This window comes from Castor canadensis, chromosome 7, assembly GCF_047511655.1.
Source record: "Castor canadensis chromosome 7, mCasCan1.hap1v2, whole genome shotgun sequence".
Lineage (NCBI taxonomy): Eukaryota > Metazoa > Chordata > Mammalia > Rodentia > Castoridae > Castor > Castor canadensis.
In genome coordinates this window covers 117,617,883-117,642,002 of record NC_133392.1, presented here as the reverse complement: position 1 = coordinate 117,642,002, position 24,120 = coordinate 117,617,883, and the positions used below count along the sequence as shown (strand labels likewise).

The 24,120-nt window shown below is 37.5% G+C and overlaps 1 protein-coding gene across 2 annotated transcripts in view; it reads left to right on the top strand.

The window, feature by feature from the left end:
* Positions 1–24,120, top strand: part of Prkaa2 (protein kinase AMP-activated catalytic subunit alpha 2) — a 58,256-nt gene that overhangs the window by 24,328 nt on the left and 9,808 nt on the right. For both annotated transcript variants that reach the window (XM_020165088.2, XM_074080010.1), the window contains exons 2-6: positions 1,853–1,994; positions 15,074–15,167; positions 15,705–15,849; positions 17,111–17,198; positions 19,237–19,461. In XM_020165088.2, coding sequence (XP_020020677.1) covers positions 1,853–1,994; positions 15,074–15,167; positions 15,705–15,849; positions 17,111–17,198; positions 19,237–19,461 — 694 coding nt within the window. The remainder of the gene's footprint in view (positions 1–1,852; positions 1,995–15,073; positions 15,168–15,704; positions 15,850–17,110; positions 17,199–19,236; positions 19,462–24,120) is intronic.

The following is a 24,120-nucleotide window of genomic DNA, read 5'->3' as shown; positions in this document are numbered from 1 at the left end:
TTTTTGGTGCCTCAGGTTTCTCATCTGAACATGGGAAGATTAGTAATATTTCAGAGAGTTGTAGGGTTGAGCAAGTTGGCTAGTTCTTAGAATAATGCTTGTGCATAATAATGCATATCACTCATCATTTCTGTCATTGTTACTAATATTTTGTCATAATAGATTAAAACCTGGCTTCAAGAAATGTTTAGGAGATGATGTCAGCTGGCTTCTTCATTTCTAGCATATAGGCTGTGTGCATCTAGAGAAATAGAGAACACAGGTTTTTTAGGTAAAGAGGTGGCTGAATTTAATTTTGAGTATGCTGAATTTGAGGTGGTTTAATCTTGACATTATATGAATTTGAAGGAGGGAACAGAGAGTTTTTGGCGTATGGCTGGTAATTAAACCTAGACAGATGAGCAAGATGACTTGATTAGCCACTGTGGGTCTAGGTTAGAACACCATTGAGGAGTTAGTAGGAGAAGCAAGAGAGAGGTGGCACCCCTACACAGGGTAATCTATGGTGTATGGTGCATTGGCGATTACAGTAATCTGAGAAGGGAAAAGGACCCATGGCTTGATAACTACTTTAGTTTTAGTGGGGGGATGGAGGCAATAGCCAGATGGTAGTGAATTTGGGGATGGTGATAAGGTAGGAAAAGAAGACAATAAATGTAGACTATGGTTTTGAGACAATTTTGATGAGACAAAATGGTGGAAACTAAACAAGGGAACAAGATAAATGTAAGCTTTCTTGCAGGGGGAAGCAGTGTCAATAGGCTGAGGAGAAAGGGGTATTAGGGAAGAAAAAGACCAAATATAAGGAAAGTGTAGAAGGAACTGTTCAAGGGAACAGATTGAGATGCCTTGAGCAGGAGGAAGGAGGGGTAGATAAAAATCCTGAGTTCAAAACCCCAGTACTGCCAAAAAAAAAAAAAAAAAAAAAGAAAAGAAATCATTTCCCCCCAGTCTCCCAAAGAGGTAAAGGAAATTTGCTGAAAGGAATCACGGTAGACAGTTGGGAGGATAAGTGAAGACTTAGCATGGAGCTAAGGGAAATTGGAGAGGTGGCAGACATGTTTGTTCTCTAATAGAGGGATTTTTGTCATCCAAACACTATTCAGGGATATCGTTATTAGGGTCGGTAAAATGAATGTGTTATATGAAAAAGGGGAGACTGCTTCATTTAATAGAGTATATAGAATTTATTTAGCATCTTAATGTACAAAACACTGCTCACCTATTTCCTGGGAGATTCAGATGAGTACTAATGTCTTATTTAAGGAAGGTATAAGCCAATAGTTCAGGTTATATGATTTGTCACAAGTGCAAATGTTTATAATAGGGTAAAAATGGTAAAAAAAAAATACATGAGGGTTTGAGGAAATAAAGATAGAGACTGTCAAGTGGGAAGGCAGGTTGGCTTTACAGAAAAAGCAGGGCACATGTGGGTTTTTTCGATGAAATAGTAATGAAACTTAACTGTAAGTTTTAAATTTGTTACAGTAATTATTCTTCTGTAATACAGTGACATTAAACAGATGAGAAGAAATAAAGAAAAATATTGTGAATTGTATTCTTTGTAAAGATGTGAAGTTAACCGTACTTTTAGGTAAGAATGTAGAATTCAGTATTCCTCTTCACAGATATTTAGGAAACATTTCTGTTTGACACTGAGGATACCGAGCTGATTAGGCAGCTTCTGGCTCCAGGAGTGCAGACTGTAGCGGTGTGGGGGGGGGGGGAAGTGCACAGCAGGTGGTATAAAAGTGGCACGAATGAGTGAAGGAATCCAGGGCATAGTGGAAGGAAGCAGAAGGAAATGATTACGTTGATATGACAGCAGTATTTTTCTCTTTCTTTTCTTTAGTTGGAGAACATCAATTGACAGGCCACAAAGTAGCAGTTAAAATCTTAAACAGACAGAAGATTCGCAGTTTAGATGTTGTTGGGAAAATAAAACGAGAAATTCAAAACCTAAAACTCTTTCGTCATCCTCATATTATTAAACTGTAAGTATTTCTATGCCTGATAATGTAAAAGAGAGAACTGTCTGGAAATATTGTAAAATAATTGTACCAATATGTATTTTGAGTTAATCTTACAAAAATATCTTTTTTTTTCATATCAGTGTTAATTCATTTCACTTCCATCAATCCTTTTTTGCATATTCATTCTTGGTTTAGAATGAAAGTCATTATTTCAAAGTCGTACTGTTTTGAACGGATGAATGCAGCCTTCGGAGCTGACTCTTAGTGTTCATTTTAAATGTCACTCAGGCATTCAATATTCCTAGGATGGTCTGTTATTATTACTTTTTTCTAGTCATATTCCATTAATGTATCCCAGGGTATTTTTTTTTTAGAAAGGTAGAAAGTAACAGCTAAAGATAATCCACCATACTATATTACTTGTAGAGCTAGAAATAGTACTGTAATTACTAAAATGTAAAGCTTTTAGGAAGGCCAATTTTTTTAAATTAGTTACAGACATAAAAGATAACTAAATATTAAGAGCAATAAATGAGTTAATTAAATTGAAAGATATTTTAAGCTGGCAGAGTGGCTCAAGTGGTAGAGCGCCTTGCCTAGCAAACCTGAGGCCCTGAATTTAAAACCCCAGTGCTGCCCAAAAAAAAAAGAGAAAGATAATTTAAAACTGATCAGATCCATAGAAAATTTAGATAGTAAATATCTGGTATTATTCTTTTAAATTGTTTGAACTTGCAGTTTAATGAGAAAATGTAACATTCTAGACACTGAAATTTACCTTTTCTTTTTTTTGTTTTGAATCTTGGGTATAGTTTTATAAAATAAATGATAGTTTTACTTTATGAGAACTTGATGGTGGCCAGGAACCGTGCTGAGCATTTTACATATATAATTTCTTATTATCCTCCTTATCAGTTTATAAGGTAGGCTTATTCTTTTCTAGATGAGGGGACTGAATACCTAACAATTATAAGCAGCTTGTCTGTGGTCTTATAGCTAGCAAGTTGCAGAGCTGACAGCTGAGTCCAGATCTGACAGCAAATGCCATGCTATCTAAATCTCTACTCTACACTTGAGTCTTTCTCAAAACTGACAGTTAAATAAATCCCTTGTAAATTCCTGCTTTTGACTCAATTATTTTTAACATTACTCAAATGTGTAGAAACAAAGAACTAGGTATAAACTCCATATGGTGTTTTATCAAAGCCAAATTATTGTTAGTGGACTTAATAGTGGAAATAATAGGAAAAGATCCAATATATTTGTATTTTAATCAAATAATATTGTTGCAGAGAAAATGTGTTTATTTAAGTATACTTATATAAAAACATTAATATCTTTGAGTCTTTGCTAGCTCATTAAAATCAGAAATTATATTTAATCTAAACTTTGTCAGTGATCAGTCTTTGAATGTCAGTATTAGTGAGCAATAACTTGATAGCCCTGTGGTGTTTCATTTTTTATCTGATGAAGTAGCTAGCACGTAGCTATTGATAGAACAATGTCCCCCCCACCCCCCCGGCCAAAGTCATGTCCTGCAGATATGTTAGGCTACCTGGCATAGAGAAGTTAAGGTTGCCAATCAGCTGATATTAAAATAGGGACACTATGCTGGCTTACTTGAGTTGGCCTATATAAACACCATGAGACTTAAACGTAGAAGAGTAGAAGGAGTGAATCAGAGAGAGAGATTTGACAATGGAAACAATGTCAGAGTGACAGGTGGGAGAGGACTCAACTATCTGTTACTGGCTTTAAAGACAGAAGAAGGAGGCCATGCATGAAGGAATGCAGGTGCCATCTGAAAGGTGGGAAATAAAGAGAAATAGATTCTTCTACTACAGCCTCCAGAAGGCAACCCAGTCATGCCAACACCTTTAATTTTGCCACTGAGACATGTGTCAGGCTTCTAACCTACAGAACTGTAATGTAATACATTTATGGTTTTTAAGCCACTAAGTTTAAGTGTAGTAGCAATAGAAACAAATATAGCATTATCTTGAAGCCCTTAAATGATGGCAGATGCCATTATTACTGGCATTGGAACATCCATTGTGGTCTTTACTACCCTACTTACTGTTAATGAACTATTACAAATTAGTATGCTCAAGGTTAGGGCCCACCCAGTGCCATGTAACCAAAAGCACAAATGTGCCATTAACTGTTCAGAGCTGGCTGGTTTTCTTTCGCTTGGAGTGCCATTGAGTGGCCTGTGAGGACTCAGTTCTCATACCACTACTGTGAAACATCTTCTTATAGAAAGGTTCAATATCATGTGATCGTCACATGTCATGTGAAATTCACACCATCATAAACATAAAAAATGAGGCCACTGAAGTTGCGTGGCAGTACTTGAATATAAGGTTATTATCTAGGACCTATATGCTACATTATCTCAGAATTTGTATGTAAAGTTCTTTTTAAAAATTATTATAAAATATGACCTATGAGCTTTGTGACTCACCTCTCTTATCCTTTTGTTTCCTTAACTTAAGATGGGATGCCTCATAGTGTTATTTGAGGATAAAATGTGTTGATTTTGGCAGAATGCCTAGTATGTGATGAACACTGGCTCCAAAGCAGGAATAGGCAACCTATGAGCTAATTCTCATCCTTTTTCACAATACAAAGTGGTTTCCAGTTAAGTGAAACAGCTCGCATTTGACTTGACTCCATGTTCATAAGGACTTTATTCTAGTTACTAAGTGACTTCTACGCTAAATCCCTTTGCTCTTCTTTACTGAGTGGCCCTTCCTATGAGAGGAGAGAGCTGAAATGCCCAGCCTAAAGGTATCATATACTGGAGTGAGAATGGAAAGAAAAGATATGTCTGGATATGCCTTTTGCCTTGACCTCATCACTGTGAAATGCTAACCCTGAAAGACCCCCTTTGGGTTATGTGTCCTGGATCTTGTTCTATTCTTGAAAAACATAGACTACACTTTGTCAATAAGCAGTTACAATCATCATGGGGTTTTAAAACTTTACTTTTGGCATAATATTTGTGTATTCCTATCTCCATTCCTGTAATTATTTCTTTTGTTTCATTATCTAATTCTAATTTAGAATCATTAAATTGCTTACTATGTTATTTTCTGAACGAGTTATAGAATATTCTCAGAGTTGGTCAGACAGTCATTGACAGAAACGACCAGTGTTTCAAGTTTCTGGCTGTCAGTCTTGAGCTTTATCCACATTGCCTCTTTAACTGTGAATTTGTATTTAAAAAGAGAATGGCACTCATGTATTCTTGCTACTGAGCAAGTTTATTGACATAGCCTATAACTGTGTTAGTGATTTAAACACACACAGAGAGACCTGATCTTTAAGAGTGGTTTTGCTTGTTTTGTGCAGTCTTGACTCACAGCCAAGAATCGTTTCCTTATTGCAAAATTTGCCTCAAGAATTAGCCAGAAGGTTTGAATACTAAATACCAAGAGTGATAGGTATTTACTGAATGATTTCTCTGTTAACTCAAATTGAAAAAAGAAAGTATGTATATTACCAGTCTAAGACCCAATGGTAAAAAATTAAGTGAAACAAATGGGATTTAAAGGAAAATGCATTCTTTCCCATGAACCAGAATTTGAACTGATTTTTTTGTTTTTCTTTCCTTCATAGTTCTCAGGGAAATTTTAATTGTTAAGATGAATACTTACCGGTTTAGAAGACATGTTTTTACCCAACTGCTTGTTTGAGTCTATCTTATTAAACCTACAGACAGCTTTTTAACACTGTTCACCACTACCTTGAATATTGTAGTCCCTAGATTTCCCATGATACACTCTTCTGTTTTTCATTGTCTTTTTTTGCTTTAGGACATTTTTATTATTATGTGAGATATATAGAGGGGATTTTGTTGTTTTCATATAAACATATATTATACCCCAGTTTGGTTTATCTACTCCAACATTCTCCCTCTTCCCCCACTCTCCTTGTTAAATGACTTTGACAGACTTCAATGTTCCATATTCATACATGTATAGAAGGTACCTCTACCATATTTTCTTTTTGCATTTTTGCCTCTAGAACTTTCTCTTAGGGGCCCCTCTTTGTCTTCCTGGACATTAAATACTGTATTTCAGTGTACTGACCTAGTATAAGCTTCTTAGTGAACCCTTTTGAGGGGTCATCCTTACTACTGTGGCATCATTTATATTCTTAGTGCTAAGTATTTATAAATCTGTATTTCTAGCCCTTTTATTTTGCCTGAATTCCACATACATTTATTGAATTGTGGGATTTTTTCCATCCAGAAATCAATCTCCTGAAACCTGAAACTGAATTAATTTTTCTTTTTCTTTCAAATTTACTCTTCCTCCTGTTTTCCTTTTTCTCCCCTCCCCCTTCTCTCTCTTTCCTCCCTTTCTTGGATGAAAATACCATTCATGCAGCTTTGCAAGCCCAAAACTTAGGGGTAATCTTTAATTAAGCATAATGTTTAATTACTCCTTTTCCCTCATCCCTTACATATACTTAATCATTAAGTTCCTCAGTCACTAGGAATACTTTTTCCTAAGTATTCTTTGATTCTCTCTATTATACTGTGTTCTGTGAGGTTACTATCTTCTCTTGGATTTTGTATTTCAATTGTTACCTCCACTTGGAAAGCTTTACCCACATCTGCCTCTCCCTTGACTGGAAATTCTGTATGTCTTTTTGATCTCAGCTTTTAATTGCAAATACATGGAGAAAGCCTACCCTGCCCCCTAAGTCTGGGTTAGTCTCCATCTTCTTTGCTCCTAGAGCTCCCAACATTCACCTTCTCCAAACTCTTAACAGTAATTCAACATTGCTGTAATTGCACATTTTCTTACTGATATATCACACATGATTTAATTCCTTCAGAGCAGGAACTACCTTCTTATACTTTTTCTCACTTATTCAACAAATTTTATTGAGCACCTACAATCAGATGGGTACTGTTTTGTGCATTGGGGATGCAATGGTGAAAACCAACAAGATCTCTTTAGTGGCATTTGTATCCTAGGGGGAGAGATAGACATTAAACAAATCAGCAAGATTATTTTAGGCAATGATACGTGCTGTGAGAAGAATGAAGCCTGGTGTTATCATGGAGTGTGATTAGAAAGGAGGAAGTATTTAAGTTGTGGAGAAGGTAAAGTTTGAGCTAAGAATGATGGATGGTAATGATCTAGCCATTTGGAGATCAAAGTGTTTTCAAAGCAAGGAGAAGAGCAACCTCGAAGGTGTGAAACAAACTTCTGATGTGCTAGGGAAAGGAAGATTGCTATAATGTCTGAAGTGGAGTCAGAACAGAAGTGGTTCATGAGGTCAAAGAGTAGATGGGGACACATATCGTAGGACTTGATAAGAGATCTGGATCTTGGTTTAGAGGGACACTTTTGGAGTGTTGGAGGAATGACATACGGCTTTAGTATAGAGTGATTGTGGAGGAAGAAGTGGAAACTGAGAGACTAAGAAGCTATTTCTGTCATCTAGCTGAGGTATTATGGCAGCTTTAATCAAAATGATAGTCTAGATTTGTGCTAATACAGTAGCCACTAGTCTTGTATGATTATTTCAATTTAAATTAATTAAAATTAACAGTTTAATTTCTAGTCACACTAGCCACATTGTGAGTACATGACAGCCACATACAGTTGGAAACTACTGTGTTGGGCAGAACAGATATAAAACATTTCTCTCACAGAGGATAGTTCTGTTTGAAGCTCTGTTCAAGATGGAGAGACATCAATGCACTCATTTTATATTTGGGAGGCAGAACTAATAAATTATTGATAGATTGCAAAGGTTGGAAAAGAAGGGAAGTGAGGAGTCTATATTTTTGTCTTGAGCAGCCAGGAGATGATAGTGGCTCCCCTTTTTGAGATAGGAAGAATGGAAGAGAAGTGTAATGGTGTTCTGTCAAACCTTAAGGATACTGTTTTGACCAAATTAGGTGGGGAATACCGTTAGACATCTAAATGGAGATTTCATGCAGTGTCCTCCTGTCTCCAGCACCTAGCCCAATAGTAAATGTTCAATAATTAACTTGTAGCACCCATAAAGAGGTGGCATTGAATAAAGTTCTGATGGTTCTACAAAGGTAAGCAAGAACAAAGGAATGAGTGCAAAGAATTTGGTGTTTGGAGCAGTCTAGTGAGGCTGGTGCACAGTTTTGTTTTGACAGCAAAACAGTGTTTTCAGAAGACTTTGGTCCTTGTGTTCTGCGTGGAAGAATCCACGCAGAATGCGTGGGTGTAAATAGGGTTTTTTAAAAGTTAAGAAAGGAAATACAAAAGGAGCATGGTGGAGCGCAGGCAGAGAGAGCGTGCTTTTCCTTTTTGGTGCTTTTAAAATCTACACTAACCCATGGGGAGGGCAGGCTCAGGAGACTCCCACCCAATAATGAAGGAGTGGGGAGGGGTGTGTGCAGTTCCCAGCCAGGTGAGGGATAGCATCCAGGCAACCTACATGAAACCCCAGACTTTTCCTACTTCTAGCCTGCCTCAAGATTATGTGGGATAATTCCAACATTGTAAGGGGTTTGGCTTTTACTCTTGAGAAAGCTGAGAAATCATTGGAAGATTTTAGTCAGAAGTGAGATGTGAGCTGACTTACATTAGATATAGCTGGGCAAGTGCTGAAAAAGGAAAGAAGGTAGATTTCAGTTGCAGCAATCTGGGTGAAAGGCGATGCTGGCCTGGCATTGAGAAGTAAGCATATTCTGTGCATATTTCAACACTGAGTCAACAGCATTCTCTGGCAGATAAAATGTGATTGTAAGAAGAGAGAATTCAAGAATGAGTCCAAGGTATGTGGCCTAGGCAAATAAAACGACAGTAGCCAAATGGAAAAGGTTGTAGGAGGAATAGGTTTGAGGTGGGATGCTGGGGTGAAATCAAACATTTGATTTTGGTTTTATGATGTTAAGATGCTTACTTGGCATTCCAGTAATGATGTATGTAGGCTATTGCGTATCTGAATAGTTTGAAGGAGAGGTACATAGGTAGTATACCCCAAACTGCATAGAGCTCACCAAGAATGTGAGTATAGATGAAGACGTCCAAGGACTGAGCTCTAGGACACTGTGATGTTGACGTGTCTAGGCATAAGGAGGAACGAGCAAAGGAGAATGAAAATGAGCAGCCAGTGATGCTGGAGAAAAACCGGGAGAAACTTGTGTCCTACTGCCAAAGCAAGGGAAATAGTTCAAGGAAGAGATTATTAACTGTTCCTTCTTACTGCTGACTCTTCAGTTTGATGAGACCTGGGAATTGACTATGAGATTTGGCAAAGGTAGAGGCTTCTGGCATTTAAAAAAAGAACTCATTTATTGGAATAGTGAGGGTAAAATCCTGATATGAAGGGTTTAAGACAGAACATGAGATGAAGAAGCAGAAGCAGCAACTGTAGCCAAGAGGAAAAAGTAGGAGTGGCAACTTGAAGGGAATGTAGAATTTAAAATGATTTGCTTATTAAGATGAGAGAAGGTATAGAATATTTGTATGCCAAATGAGTGATTCAGTGAAGAGGAGGAAGAGGTTCAAGCAAGAAAAAGGGGTGCTGATTTCAGGAGCTGAATTCTTTACAAGGTGTGGGGATGGAGTTCAGTGCATAACTGGAGGAGTTAGTCTTATGACCATGGAGGCATTGGCTGTGTGTGGTGGAAGGAATGATAACTAGAAATGAGGAACATTTCTAGTTGAGGCCATGTATTAGATCTGTGGATATCATTTATACCCAGAATGATCACAATAGCAGCAGTAGGGAAAAAGTCATTAGGTAGGAATAAGGAGATTGATTAGTGACCGTATCATGGAAAGGCATTGTCTGTGCTCTGCAATGGCCTGTGCTGCAGGGATTGTGAGAGAGTGTGTATGTGTGTGTGTGTGTGTGTGTGTGTGTGTGTGTGTATGTTGGGGGGGGTGGTTATTTTTTGTTTTTTGGTGGAATTGGGGTTTGAATTCAGCTTCATGCTTACAAAAGCAGGTGCTCTACTGCTTGAGCCACACTTTTAGTCAACAGTGGGGTTTTTGAGGAAGAAGGGTTTTTTTTTGGCTTATTTTCCTATTTTTTAATGTTTTTGAGACCGTCTTACTGTGTAAATAAAGCCTTCAGAGTAAATATTTGATAACTTTCATGATTTTATGCAGAAATCGCTAATGATCTTGCGTACTGTGCGTAAACGTGTGTACATATGCACACGTACATGTATACACACATACATGTACACACACATACATCCTAAGAGGTTGCACTTTAGGGACATTGCAGATTTACTTATAGAGAAAATAAAGGGCAAGTTCATTGTGACTTGATAGTCAAAAAATATACTTTATAAAATTAGTAACCAGGACATATTTGTCATATATGCTAGACTGCTATAGAAATATTGATTTATTCTGTATGTCTATACATAAATGAAAAAGCACCATAAACCCAATAAAATGGGCAAAAGACAGAAGTAAGCATTTTATAAGAAGATATGTGTCTGATGTTTTGCAAGTGTTGGAAATTATTTGATTCTACCAGCTTTCTAAAGATGTTGGAATAGCTAAACTCTCTTTGGAAAGTAGTTGGCATTATATCCCAAAATTGAACATTCACATCCACCATAACTTAGCAATTCCACTCAATGTATAGCAAAGGGAAAATCTTGCCATATACAGGAGTGTTCACAGCAGCAAATAATAGCAGAATCATAAAAAGAACCTAAATACTCTGTGGTAGAGTAGGTGAATAGGTTATTTGTTAACAGAAGAGTAGGGAATAAATACAATGAAATATTATGTAGTAATCAGATAACTATAGTCAACAACATTGTGAAGGAGTCTCAATAAAGTAAGTCCTTAAACATTACTGTGGTACATCTCAATAAATAAATCCTCAAATATTACCAATTTTAAACAAAACAAAAAATATATATATACAAATGTGAATTGTTCATGGCCATATGAGGAGAGAGGGGACACACATATTTGTAGAAATAAATGTAAAATAGAAAACACGGGAAGGGTGGGCAGGGCTTCAGCCGAGCTGTCTTGGGCAAGGTGGCACAGAGGGTGAGTACAACTACTGTGTGGTTAGATGGAAGATGTCACCGTGGCCCTGCTTTTTACCTGGATGACTGGGTTCATGGGTGCTTATTAATATGTTATTAAATGTAGTAATTAACAAAAGAAAAGACCATTCATGGGCCAATGAAGATGAGCATCATGAGGCAAGGAGAATGATTACTACATTTCTGTATTATGAAATTCTAATTAAAGAAAAATCTATTCTCTCTATATATAACTTTGTAAATAGTATCTTAAAAATACCAAAAAATAGATAGATGTGACCACCAAGAAGCTGTACTCATGAGTGTTGATTTTTGGTCAACTTTAGGATTTCTTTTTCCCCTGAGTTTTAAATACGATTTTAAAAGCGTATTGCCTAAAAGGCATGTAAGTTTGCCAGGTGGGGAAAGTTTAGGGTTTGTCTGGATAATTAAAATTTTCACTTACTAAAAATATTGTTTCTAAAAAATGTCACAAGCACATTAGTTTCCTTTTCTGCTGTATTAGGAAACTAATTCTGACATGTATTGATGATTGGTTCATGATTGAATTTCTTATGTTGTTTCAATGTAGTTATTAGAAGGCAGTAGTAAAACAGTTATAGAATTTGCCATTTTCTAAGTACCTGACATAAAGTTGTTTTCTTAGGACTCCTCTTTTCCAAAAAAAAAAAAAAAAAAAAAAAAAAGTGTTTCCCTTTGTCTCCACTCTATCCCGGTTAATAGAAAAATAATATTTTTTGGTGGTAATGGGGTTTGAACTCAGGGCCTGGCACTAGCTAGGCAGGCACTGTACTACTTGGGCCATTCCCCAACTCTTTTTTTTGCTTTAGTTATTTTTCAGATAGAGTCTTGTGTTTTTCCCCAGGACTGGCAAAACCCACAATCCTCCTATCTATGCTCCCCATAGTTGAGATTATGGATGTGTTCCACCATGCCCAGCTCATTTGTTGAGATGGTGTCTCCCTAACTTTTTACTCAGGCTGGCTTTGAACTGTCATCTTCCCAATCTCCATCTCCTCAGTAGCTGAGAGTATGGATTGGAGCCACCACGGCTGGCCCTTGAAATTTTGTTACTTGAAGTTTTGCTGTAATTTTGCATTCTCAGGTTATTCTGGTTTTAGCTACAAGCTCTTCACATCTTTTAAAAGTGCTAATTTGCACATTTATTAAAATAGCTACTTTTTGTTATTTGCTAGGTGCATACTTACTTATCAAATGATCATAACAGAACATGTAATTACAAACTAAGGTCTGTGCTATAAAACTAAGGTGAAAGTGTTTGTGAGCATGAAAAGGAACCAGACCTGGGCCTTAAGTGTAAGAAGCAGACTTTAAACTGAGACCTCAAGGGTGACTTATAGCCAGTCCAAGGAGGCCACAGCCAGTGGAAGGGGCCAGTGTAAAAGAACTAGTGCAGAAGGAAATGCAGTGTGATTACTAATTATAAAAGTAGTGTGACAGAAGTGGAGGGAATAAAAGTTGAGAATTACAGAGATAGTAGGGGGCTGATTTACTCAGGGGCCCCAAAGCAACAGGAAACCCCTGAAGACCTTAATTTAGGAGGCTACTCAAGTCAGATTTGTGTCTGATTTGACAGCTACACTACAAGCTCTCCCAGTAGAGGAACCAACTCTTGGCCTTAGCCAAGGGCATTACAGGGAGGTACTCTGTAGGTGTTAAGATCACCGTTTGATAGCTGGGCGTCTGGCACACAGTGAGCACGCCAAGTCCTTCAGTACTGTGGACTGGCCTTTGGCGTGGGACTGCTGTGACGTCAGAGGCTTCGTGAAGTAACTCACCCAGTGGGATCTACTGAAGACCTGTGGTACACTCTGAAGAGCCAGCAGCTAATTTTATTTATTAGAGCTTTATTACTTCTTTTCTCTTATGCCCCATCTAGGATGTACAGAGCACAGAAGTGATTCATAAGTGTTAATAAATCAGATTAGTGGTAGCAGACACTCCTGCCCTAGCTGTAGGTTTATTTGATCAGTTTGGTGCCTGTCACGTTGGCCTTTACAAATTTCCTATGGAGTAAATTTTCCTTAAGTAATGGAGTAAGTAATATTTCCTTAAGTAATATGGAGTAATTTTCCTTAAGTAAAATTACCTTTCATTCATATGAAGTAGTCTCAACTTTATTCTTGTTATATTTCTTTGCTTTACATAAAATGGAGTACTTGCCACTTGGCTTATTTTGTTTCTTCCCAAAGACTAAAGATCACCATTAGAACTTTCTCCAGGCTGGTGTGGTGGGGCATGCCTGTAATCCCCAGCACTTAGGAAGCTGAGGTCAAAGGATCATGAGTTTGAGGCCAGCCTGAGCTACATAGTACAACCTGTCTCAAGGAAAAAAAAATTTCTCATTCAATTTGTAATCATATTCAATGCTACAGCTTTAACATTTTACTTTTTTCAAGTGTTTAATTTACACGTGATTTGTCCTCTCTTAATATAGATAGAATGTAACATATCAACTTGCTGGCCAAGTTTCCCCTCCTCTTTAATGGTCACCAGGCCCAACAGGGAGCACATATTTTTTTTTGTGCATACTAATAGAAGGTACCCATCTGAGCAGACAAATTCCCCTACTTCTAACACATCCTGTGTCAAGGGTGTGCTGTCTGGAGAGAAGCATCAGCAACCACTGTGCCTTTTCTTGAGTCCTTTTAAGGCGTGCAAAAACTGCACAGCTATCCTTAGTGGCCACAAGTGTGAACTCAGTGTACACAAGCTATTGCTCATACTCACCTAGACCACAGACAATACTTTATAAACAAAACCACACATTTTTAAAGGTAGAAAAATTATTCATTTGTATGAATGTCTTCAACTAAATCATTAATATTATATTTAATGCAGTTTTTTCTTACAGCGCTGGTGATCAAATCCACAGCCTTGTGTATGCTAGGCAAGCGCTTTGCCACTGAGCTTCCCCACAGCCCATTAGCTATGTTTTCAAAGCTTTTGAAATTTGGTTTGGCAAAATCATGTGTCTGGGGTTGAAGTTATAGTTTTCAGGGAAAAAATCATACTTTGTCAAATAAATCAAAGGTTCTTGTTTTTTAAATATGCCCAGCTTTGAGTGCCTATAAAATGCACTTATGCATATGCAATTTAATTTTTTATTAGGAAAAAATTTTTTAACATCTACGAAATTAAAGTGATGCATCTATGTAGCTGTCATTCAGCTTCAGCAGTAGCCAGTGTGTTGTTTTATCTGCTTCCCCCCATTTCCTCCTCTCTACATTAGTTGAAGCAAATTCTGAACTTTATATTTTAGTTTATGAACTGATTAATATCAAATTTTAAATAACATAAGGCTAGTAGCATTATTACGTCTAAAATATCAAAGTACTTAACAATCTCATCAACCATCTGGTCCAAATTCAGACTTTCTTGATTATTTCATAGATTTTTGTTGTTGTTGTTCTTTATTTATTTGAGTCAGGTTTGCTGTGTAGCCCAGACTGGCCTCTAACTTATGATCCTCTTGCCTCAGCCTCCCTATTGCCGGGATTACAGGTGTGACCCCATCACACCCAGCTTCATAAATGGTTTTTAAAGTTGTTTTGTTTGAGTCAGAGTCAAAATAAGTCTATCTAATGTGATTGGTCAGTGTGTCTGTTTGATTACTTTTAATATGTACCTTTCCCTTTCACTTTTTTCTTTGCATTTTATTCTTGAAGAAAGGGTGATTTATCTACTTCTTGAGTTTTGCTGGTTGTATGTATCTTTTTACATGTCCAAGATTATTTCTTGTTTGTATTTAAACATGATATCTCCTTGCCATTGACTGTAAACAAATTTTTGCTTGAGTGAAAAAATTAATGCCTAACTCAGTTGTTGAAGAATGAAGGATTTCGTAGATAATGGAAATCTGAAAGTCTGTGAGCCTCAGGAAGTAAAGTACTTTTGTAATGTTCCATGTTTATGGCTCCGTGATTATTTTGATAATACTTAAAATACTGTAAAATGCTGAAACAGAAAATTGTATCAAAAATAGTATACAAGATTGATTTTGGTAGAAGCAACATTTTTTATTAACCTTTTTTTTTCATTTACAAAAAAGATACCAGGTGATCAGCACTCCAACAGACTTTTTCATGGTAATGGAATATGTGTCTGGAGGTGAATTATTTGACTACATTTGTAAGCATGGACGGGTGAGTATATACTATTTTGTACACTAAGCCTCTAAGTGAGAAAAGAGGAAATTACTAGAAAATAGCCAACCATGAAGGTATCTTCAATGCCTAACTAAATGAACAGAAAATTTAACAAATTTTTTTTCAAAAACTACACTTCAAATTACTCATTGTGATAACTATATTCCACTTAATTTCCAGAAGGATTTTTATCTTTTCAAAATCTGTTCTGTAAAATCATGTGAGGCTTCACTTACTTTCTTTTCTTAGCACTTTGATATGTTTGTTTTACTTATGATCCCAAGACATTGTACACATTTAATGATATTAATTAAACATTAAACATTATTTCTTCACAGCAAAGCAAAACCTATTGAGTGATATGTTGAGCTCTGACAAGTTTTGGGTTGGTTTGTTTTATCTGACTTGCTGAGAATTCTAATTAGCCTATTCTAATTAACCTGCTTACTTATATTTAGACTGGTTATAAAACTAAAATTCTCGCTAAGTAACTGTCCCAGACATTCCTAATGCAGTTTATTTTATACGTGATAGGTTGAAGAGATGGAAGCCAGGCGGCTTTTCCAGCAAATTCTGTCTGCAGTGGACTATTGTCACAGGCACATGGTTGTTCACCGAGACCTAAAACCAGAGAACGTGTTGTTGGATGCACATATGAATGCCAAGATTGCTGATTTTGGTAGGTAACTCTAGGCTTGGCCAGAGTTAGTGTCAGTAACAACTCTTACAGAACCAAGAACTTTCAGTGTCCACCTTGTAAATCCTGTACCAGGAAAAGGGATTAGTTGCATTCTCTACACTAGCTTGATTTGTTCAACTTAAAAGTGAAGATACATCTAGAAACCACATAGAGGACTGTGTCGTGATAAATCGGTTACTCTGCATTCCCTCTAAGGAAGTGATACTGGACTTTTTCTGGTGGGGAGGTAGAAAGACAGGAGTCCCATATTCCTGTGAAAATCTGATAAAATGCACATAAACAATGCATGAAAAATTGCATGCAGCTTTGACAAAAGCTTTGTAGTCCTTCTGAATTGATCCATGGACAGTCCACATGTCTTAGAGCAGTGTCTGATAACTTAATGAGAGAATGGGAGTTTTGTCAGGGGTAAGAAAACAAGAGAAAATGAAACTTTTATGCTCCAGACACTTCCTGGGATAAACATAGGGAAAGGATGCCAGAGTGGGATGGTTGTGAAGAGATTAGCACATGAGATCCTAGGAAAGTGAGATGGGAAGATGTCAAGGTTCAGCCTTCTTATTTAAATTTTTTCTATCCCTTGTCATTAATTTAAATGAAACAAGGAGACTAGTTTCACTCTTTCTCTTTCTTCTGTAAGTCATGAAACTCTTTGGGTATGACAGTCCAACTAAATTTTTGGTTCTGTAGATTATTTTTACTATGTTGAATTAAAGCTTTTCAAATTAAAAACATCCTCAGGAGGCTGAGAGGGGAGGATCACTTGAGTACATGAGTTTAAGACCAACCTGGATAGCATAGTGAAACTCTGTTTCCAAAAAAGCAAAAGACTTTAGGAAAATAATCTGGTTATGAATGGGAACCTGTCTGGTTTTTAATTACATATATTTAAAGACAGCTTGTGAACACATAGTTTAAAAAAGTAGTAGCCTCGATGTTATCGTTTCAGCTGTAGAGTAGATAATATTTTGATGCTTCTGTTTTTTGAAACAATATAATTTAGATTAAGCTGATTTATGAAGTGAGTCAACATTTTTATTCAGAAAGGGACTTTAACTCTACCCATGTATGTGATACTTTAAGCTCTCTGCAGTGATCTCTTTCCAACCTAACAAAAGCTTCCATTGCTTTTGTAATATTTAAACTGTGATCGATGGCGCATTAGACACTAAAGTTTTCATCATGTTCTTATCTACATCTAAAAGGTCCAGCAGCATGTAAATCAAGCTTTTGTTTTCAGGACTCTCCAACATGATGTCAGACGGTGAATTCCTCCGGACCAGTTGTGGATCGCCCAATTACGCTGCACCTGAAGTCATCTCAGGCAGGTAAGATGCTTTCTGGCATCTTGTGTTCATTCTGGGAACCTTTACTTATACTCTCTTTGGAGTTAAATATTTTTAACATAATACAAAGAATCATTCATTTATTTTTTGATTGTAGAGGGAATAATTGTGCTCATTTTTTCAAGTTTCCTGAAGATGTTGGTATAGATATATTATGAAGTTTCTTCCATTATAAAATGACTGGAGTAGATCTTGATGTAACACCTGTCTTTTGTTTTAGAGATGGGTAGGTAGAAGAGTAAGCTTGTGATAAATTGAACCTAATGTCATTATTTATCAGACATGATCTTTTAATATTTTACACGGTATGAAGTATGGAGTATTATTTTATATTTTACCTTTCGAAGAATGAAATTTGAGAAGATAATGTTGTTGTTTCATGAAATTAAAGTAGGACTAGGGACATGGTTTAGTGGTAGAGTGTTTGTCTAGCATGCACGAGGCCCGGGGTTTAATTCCTAACACACACACAAAACCAAAACAAACAGAAATCTACAGTGCCCGAGTGGAGTCTGTTCCTCATGTAGTCTGTTCACTGGTGCAGTACAAAAAGCTTGTGCACGTCACAGGTGAAGTCATGTCTTTCTCCCTTCGCCAGTGTCTGATTGAAAAGTTAACAGAATGCTCTGAGAGAATAGTGAGAGGTACTAGGGGTAGTAGATTGGAAGTGTCCTAGTCCATCTGGGCTGCTTAACAGAGTGCTGGCGTACACAGAGTGGCTCAGAAACTCAGAAACATACTCCATGCAGTTCTAAACTGGAAGTCCAAGATCAAGACACTGGAAGATTTTGTTCCTCATAGTCTACTGACTTCTCAATGAAGCTCACACATTGGAAGGAAAAAGGGATCTCTGTGGGTTGGGGGTTAGGATTTCAAGATATGCATTTTTGGAGGACATAAACATTTAGTCTATTGCCAGGAGTTTGAGGGAACATAGCAGATGATGTAAATGAAGGACAGCATTTTTTTTTGGTGTACTGAATGTGAACTCAGGGCGTCACACTTGCCAGGTGGGCACTCTATCACCTCAGCTGTGCCCCCTGCCTTTATTTGCTTTAGTTATTTGTCAGGTAGAGTCTTATGCTTTTTCTTTGAACCAGCCTGGACTGTGATCTTCCTGCCCGTGCCTCCCACATAGCTGGTACTGTACGCGTACACCACCACATCCAGCTTGTTTGTTGAGTCTTGCTAATTTTTTGCCCAGACTGGCCTTGAACTGTGATCCTCCTTATCACCACCACCTGATTAGCTGGGATTATGGGTGTGATCCACCATGCCTGGCCAGGGGTACCAATTTTTATAGAGACAGGTTATATTCTTTTCATTGGAATTTTAGAAATTTAATTTGTCACCTCAGAACCGGGTTTACATCTGGTAATATGCTATTAGGGGAATTCTAAATGTTGTAGAAAAGTGAGAGAAAATATAAGATGAGAAAGAGTCTACTGCAGACATAGGTTATCAGGAGCAAAGCTAATCTTAGCCTGTGAGCTAGTAAGTGGTTAGAATGAGGGTAGCTGGTAGTCCAGATATTGCAGTACAGGGTAAATACTGTCTGCATAGCTGCTGTTAGGTACTTTAATGTCTCATTGTTTCAAACAAGTGTGTACGGGTAAAGATAATGTTATGCACACATTTTCTTTCTGGTAACAGTTCTGCAGGAAGATGAGCAGCTTATACACTGTACTATTGTTGTTTTCAAATTTGTGGTTATCTTTTTTGATGTTTCCTTCAAAAATCAACCACAGAAAGTCATATAATTTCTACTTGGCAGCTTACAATGAAGTGAGCTTGAGACAAACACAAATACCACATTCTCCTGGCAGAACTCTATACTAATTGGTTAGATTAATTATTCTATATCAAGAATAACCAGTGAGTGTTGCAAGAAGTCAGTTACTTTATTTAAAGGCCTTGAAAATCATCTTACACTGAGTCTGTCCTACATATATAGAAAAGCAGGGTATGTAAAAATTAGAAAGAGTGATACTTGCATTTCAGTTTGTGTCATCTCTTTTAGATTGTACGCAGGCCCCGAAGTAGATATCTGGAGCTGTGGGGTTATCCTGTACGCTCTTCTTTGTGGCACCCTCCCGTTTGACGATGAGCACGTACCTACACTGTTTAAGAAGATCCGAGGGGGCGTGTTTTATATCCCAGAATACCTCAATCGTTCTGTTGCCACTCTTCTGATGCATATGCTGCAGGTTGACCCCCTGAAGCGAGCAACTATCAAAGACATAAGGTGATCATTCTTTTTACTCCTGTTATACACATTTTCTTGTAGTGATAATAGTGATGCCACTTGAACACTTGCTGTATGCTAGACTTTGTAACACTGTACAAGTCTTTTAAGGTTGGGAATGGTGGCTCACGCCTTGTAATCCCGGCACTTGGGAGGCTGAGACAGGAAGATTATGAGTTTGAATTCAGCCTTTATTATATCGCAAGACCCTGTCTGAAAAGGAAAAAAAATGTGCTACATACCCATAATCCCAGCTACTCAGGAGGTGGAGGCAGTAAGATTGAGTTCCAAGCCAACCCAGGCAAAAGTAGCAAGACCCTGTCTTAAAAACAAAAGGGGCTGTGGGCATAGCTCAAGTGGTAGAATGCTTGCCTAGCATGTGCAAGGTCCTCGACTGAGTCCTCAGTAGTGAAAAAACGTTTTTACTGGCCCAATTATGCAAACCTAATCGTGTCACTTATCTTTTAAATGCTATGTTGTCTTCTGAGTGTAAGTAGCAAAACATATGAGCCTTCCTAAGGCTCGACTTCTCCTGAAGTCTCATTTTCTGCCTTCCCCACCCTGGCCCTTGTATGTACAACACTGCTTCAGTCACAGTGAACTTGTCCTTGATCCTCAAACAGCATAGCCAGCATAGATTTTACGCCTTTGTGTCCTCCTGTATGCTAGTCGTCATGCTTTGCTGCCTTTTCTGACCTGATAGCCCTGGATTTAGGCTTTTTTTGTTGTGTCCACATGTTGCCTGCTTGTGAAATCACCTCTACTCCCCACGTGGTGTGGGAGACTCTGTTCCGTGATGTCGGCATCTACTTGTACCTATAGTTTCATTCTTGTGCTGTCCCTGGTTGTTTTTCAGTGTGTCTTTCTCCTCTCTTAAATTATGATACGTCAGGGTAGCGTGTGTCTCACTTCCCTTTCTATATGCAGTGTTACAAGTTCTGGCACTACAGTGTATGCTTGGAAAGTATCTGAGGAAAACTGAAATGCAAAACAGGGAGAGTTTGGTGTTTTACAGACAGTTGATAAAATGAAGCATAAAAAAAAGTTTTGCTAAGGGTTGAAGGTGTGGCTCACGTGCTGGTCTGGCAATCATGAGTCCCTGAGTTCAAACCCCAGTACCACTTAAAAAAAAAAAAAGTTTTGCTAAGTTGTGAATCCAGTAGCTGCCAGTGACTTTACTGTGAAAGCTCTCTTACTCTGTGAGAGACTCTGGGCAGTGTGGATTCTAGTGCCAGTGTGAGGTGACCTTGACAGAGCATGCACTGCAGGATGATATAATAACTTCCCCTTACTTAAATCATGTCTGTAAGAGAATTTTTTGTCCTTACCTCAGATTTCATGCATGTTTGTTTTCAGGCACATTTTTTTAATTTGGTCTGTTTTCTTGCAGTGCTGGGGATCAAACCCAGGGCCTTGTGTATGCTAGGCAAGCACTCAATCACCCAAGCCCTAAGCCCATTCTTTTGATCTTTTTCCAGAATGCTTCCTCTTTTCTTCCTAAGCCAGGAAGACTATTTTGAGACCCATGATCCTGGAACATTAGAGGGTAACTGAGGCGGTAGGTTGTGTGATTGCTGCAGAGTTCTTTTGCAAGCAAGGGCTGGCAATTCCTTTTGCACTTACATATTATTTTCTTTCCCCTGCCTTTCTTCACTGTTCCAGGCCCCATGCATAAAAATGTAAAAGTGTAAAACAGCCACCAGATTTAGTTATGGAAATGAACTTAGCAGGAAAAAAATCCTTTGTGTTCATGGTTAAGAATAAATAGTTCTCTTAATTGGGTTTCCTCAGAAAGAAAATTAGACATGCTGATATACTTGCACTTGCTTGCATAACATATAAATTTAGAATAGCAAAAGCACTTATTCTGTTATTTTAAAGCAGTTGTTTGTATATTTACAGGCTTCAGCATAAGTCTACTAACTTGAGTTAATTTACCCATAGGTAGGTGGTGTACAATAGTGTCATTCATCTTTATACTTACTATAATATCTTGAATTTATAGTTTTCACCACTTTTAATTTATCTATGTTCAACTTTTCAATGTTGGAGAATTCCTGATTTGATAAAATGTGGTTCGGCAGGCAAAAAAGTTACAGATTACTGGACAGTTCTTTTTGCTACTACTTTATTACCTTGATTTTTTAATAAGCAGCTATTATTATTCTCATTTTCAAACCTTGAAACTAAAACCTAGGTTATATCATGATTTGTTTATGTGTTTGTCCCTATTAAATTATAAGTTCTTTAAATTAAGGAACAAGTATTAATTCCTATAAAAATACACAATGTCTGGCATCTTAATGTTGAGTGCACTTGTGTTTGTTAAAAATTACAGTTACCAAAAGGAAAAATTGGGGCTCAATTCAGAACTTGCCTGAATTAAACACCTATGTCATTTCAACTATTCCAAGTTTCATGACATCAGTCTGTCACAATACTTCATATAGCTCTTATGCCATGACAATACTTTCTTAGTACTTTTGTATAAGTTGGGTATTCTTTATCCAAAATGCCTAGAACCAGCAGTGTTTCAGAATTCAGAATCTTTCAGATTTTGGAGTATATGCATAGATTTTACCAATTAAGCATTCCTAACCCAAAAATCTGAAATCCGAAATGCTCCAAAATCCAAAAGTTATAGAGCGTGATGCTCAAAAAATCTTCAGAGTTAGGGGGAGGATACTCCCCCTAATGTGCAGTTGCTATTTATGTAGGTTGAAAAACAATTGAACATCATAAATTTCAAATATTCAATGTAATAGAAGCTCAGCTGGGCATGGTGGCATATATCTATAATCCTAGAACTCGGGAGGAGGATTGTGAGTTTGAGGCTAGCCTGAACTACATAGTGGGTCTCAGGCCAGTCTGGGCATTCCTGGTGATTCCTGTCTCAAAATATGTGTACACCTGTGTGTGTATATATGCTGCCAGTGATGAGAGATTATGGCCTTCTCAGGTCTTCCTTGGGCATGCCCACAGCCCAGCATGTATGTTCCTGGACTTTGTTGAGGCCCACAAATACATGAAAGCTTTTCAAAGGACCCTTTGGAACTCTTCTTTCCTAACTTTTTCTTTAAGTTTTTACACCAGCCTCTCGGTTATCCAGGAAGAAGCTGCTTCAGTCAGCTGGGATGCTGGAGAGTTGCAATGGATTTTTTTTGTTGTTCTTGTTGTTTTGTTTTTGACAAAACAGCATTTTGAGAATGCTGTTTGCAGTGAGTTGAATTCTGTCATGTCAAAGACAAGGTCAGTGAGTGGAGGTTTCCAGGGAGCTGCCAGGTGTGCTGGATAGCGACAGTTCTCTTGGAATGAGACTTTGGGGAACTCCAAACCTGTTCTTTTCTCAGTTGTCCTCACCCTAGTGATTTTCTCAGCTATGTGATTGTGAGAATGTTGGTTTTTAAGGCTACTGAGGAGCTGAAGCATGGAAGCTAAGTGTAGGAAAACTTAAAAAGCCATATCTCTCTTTTCTCATTGAGATTCAGCTATTTTTCTTGAACAAAGACCCCTTGATTAATTTCCAGAGTTATGCAGAAGTTGGTTTTGACATTTTTTGATACACCTCTTGAAATATCTGATTGATTTTACCACTGCATTCATCACTCATTATGCTTTCATGATATTGGGCTTGTTTAGTCCCTAGAACATGGCAAAACTTTCACATCTCAAGAAACACCTGTCCCCTAACTCTTTGCTTATCTGACTTCTAATCATTCTTATGTTTGCATAAATGCTAGTCAGAAGGGAGCAGGGGTGGGGTATGGGAGAGGGTGGGGGGAAGGGAGGAGAAATGACCCAAACATTGAATGCACATATGAATAAAATAAAAATTAAAAAAAATCTGAAAAAAATTAATAAATAAATGCTAGTCAGAGTGGCTTCCTGAGTCATCTGCCTCCCATTCTGAATCATATGCCCTCATTTTACTCCATGCTCACATTTATCACAGGATTTGCCTAATTGTGTATTTGCTACACTTTATTCTTAATAAATATTTGTTTAATCCTTATACTATTTCCCATCAGTTGAAGGTGCATGAAGAAAATCTGACTGCATATAAGTGTTTGGACAAGGAGTTTTCTAATAACCTTTCAGTTAATGGTTATATCATTCTTTGATATTAAAGCAACATTTAAAATACTAGGTTGAAGTATCAAATGAGAAAACATACCAATGAACTTTTGAACTTTACTAAATTATACTCAACTAGCGTCTTGCATTTTGAGTGGATATCTTATGCATGTATGATTCTGTCACAGCATACATTGGTCATTAGAAAATCTTGCATTATTGATCTATGTGGATTTTCCAAGTGGTAACATGTTTCATTATACACTATCAAAAATCATTGACATTATTGTCAATGCTGACCTCATCAGAAGGGTCTATAGGTATTGAGAAACCATCAAACTCCTGTCATCAGGTACAAATTACCATACCATGTTCCATTTTTTTTTTTTGCTCGAAAACTTGAATTTTGTGATTGGCAACAACTATCACTCATTGTTTTCCTTGAAATGGTGCTCACTTTTATTATTTTCAAGGAAACATCAGCCTACCCAAGTCTGAAAACTGGGTATTTACAGAGAGGGATTAATTGACTCAACCAGGGTCAAATAGCTAGTAGGTGGCAGAGCTGGGACTGGAGACCAGGTC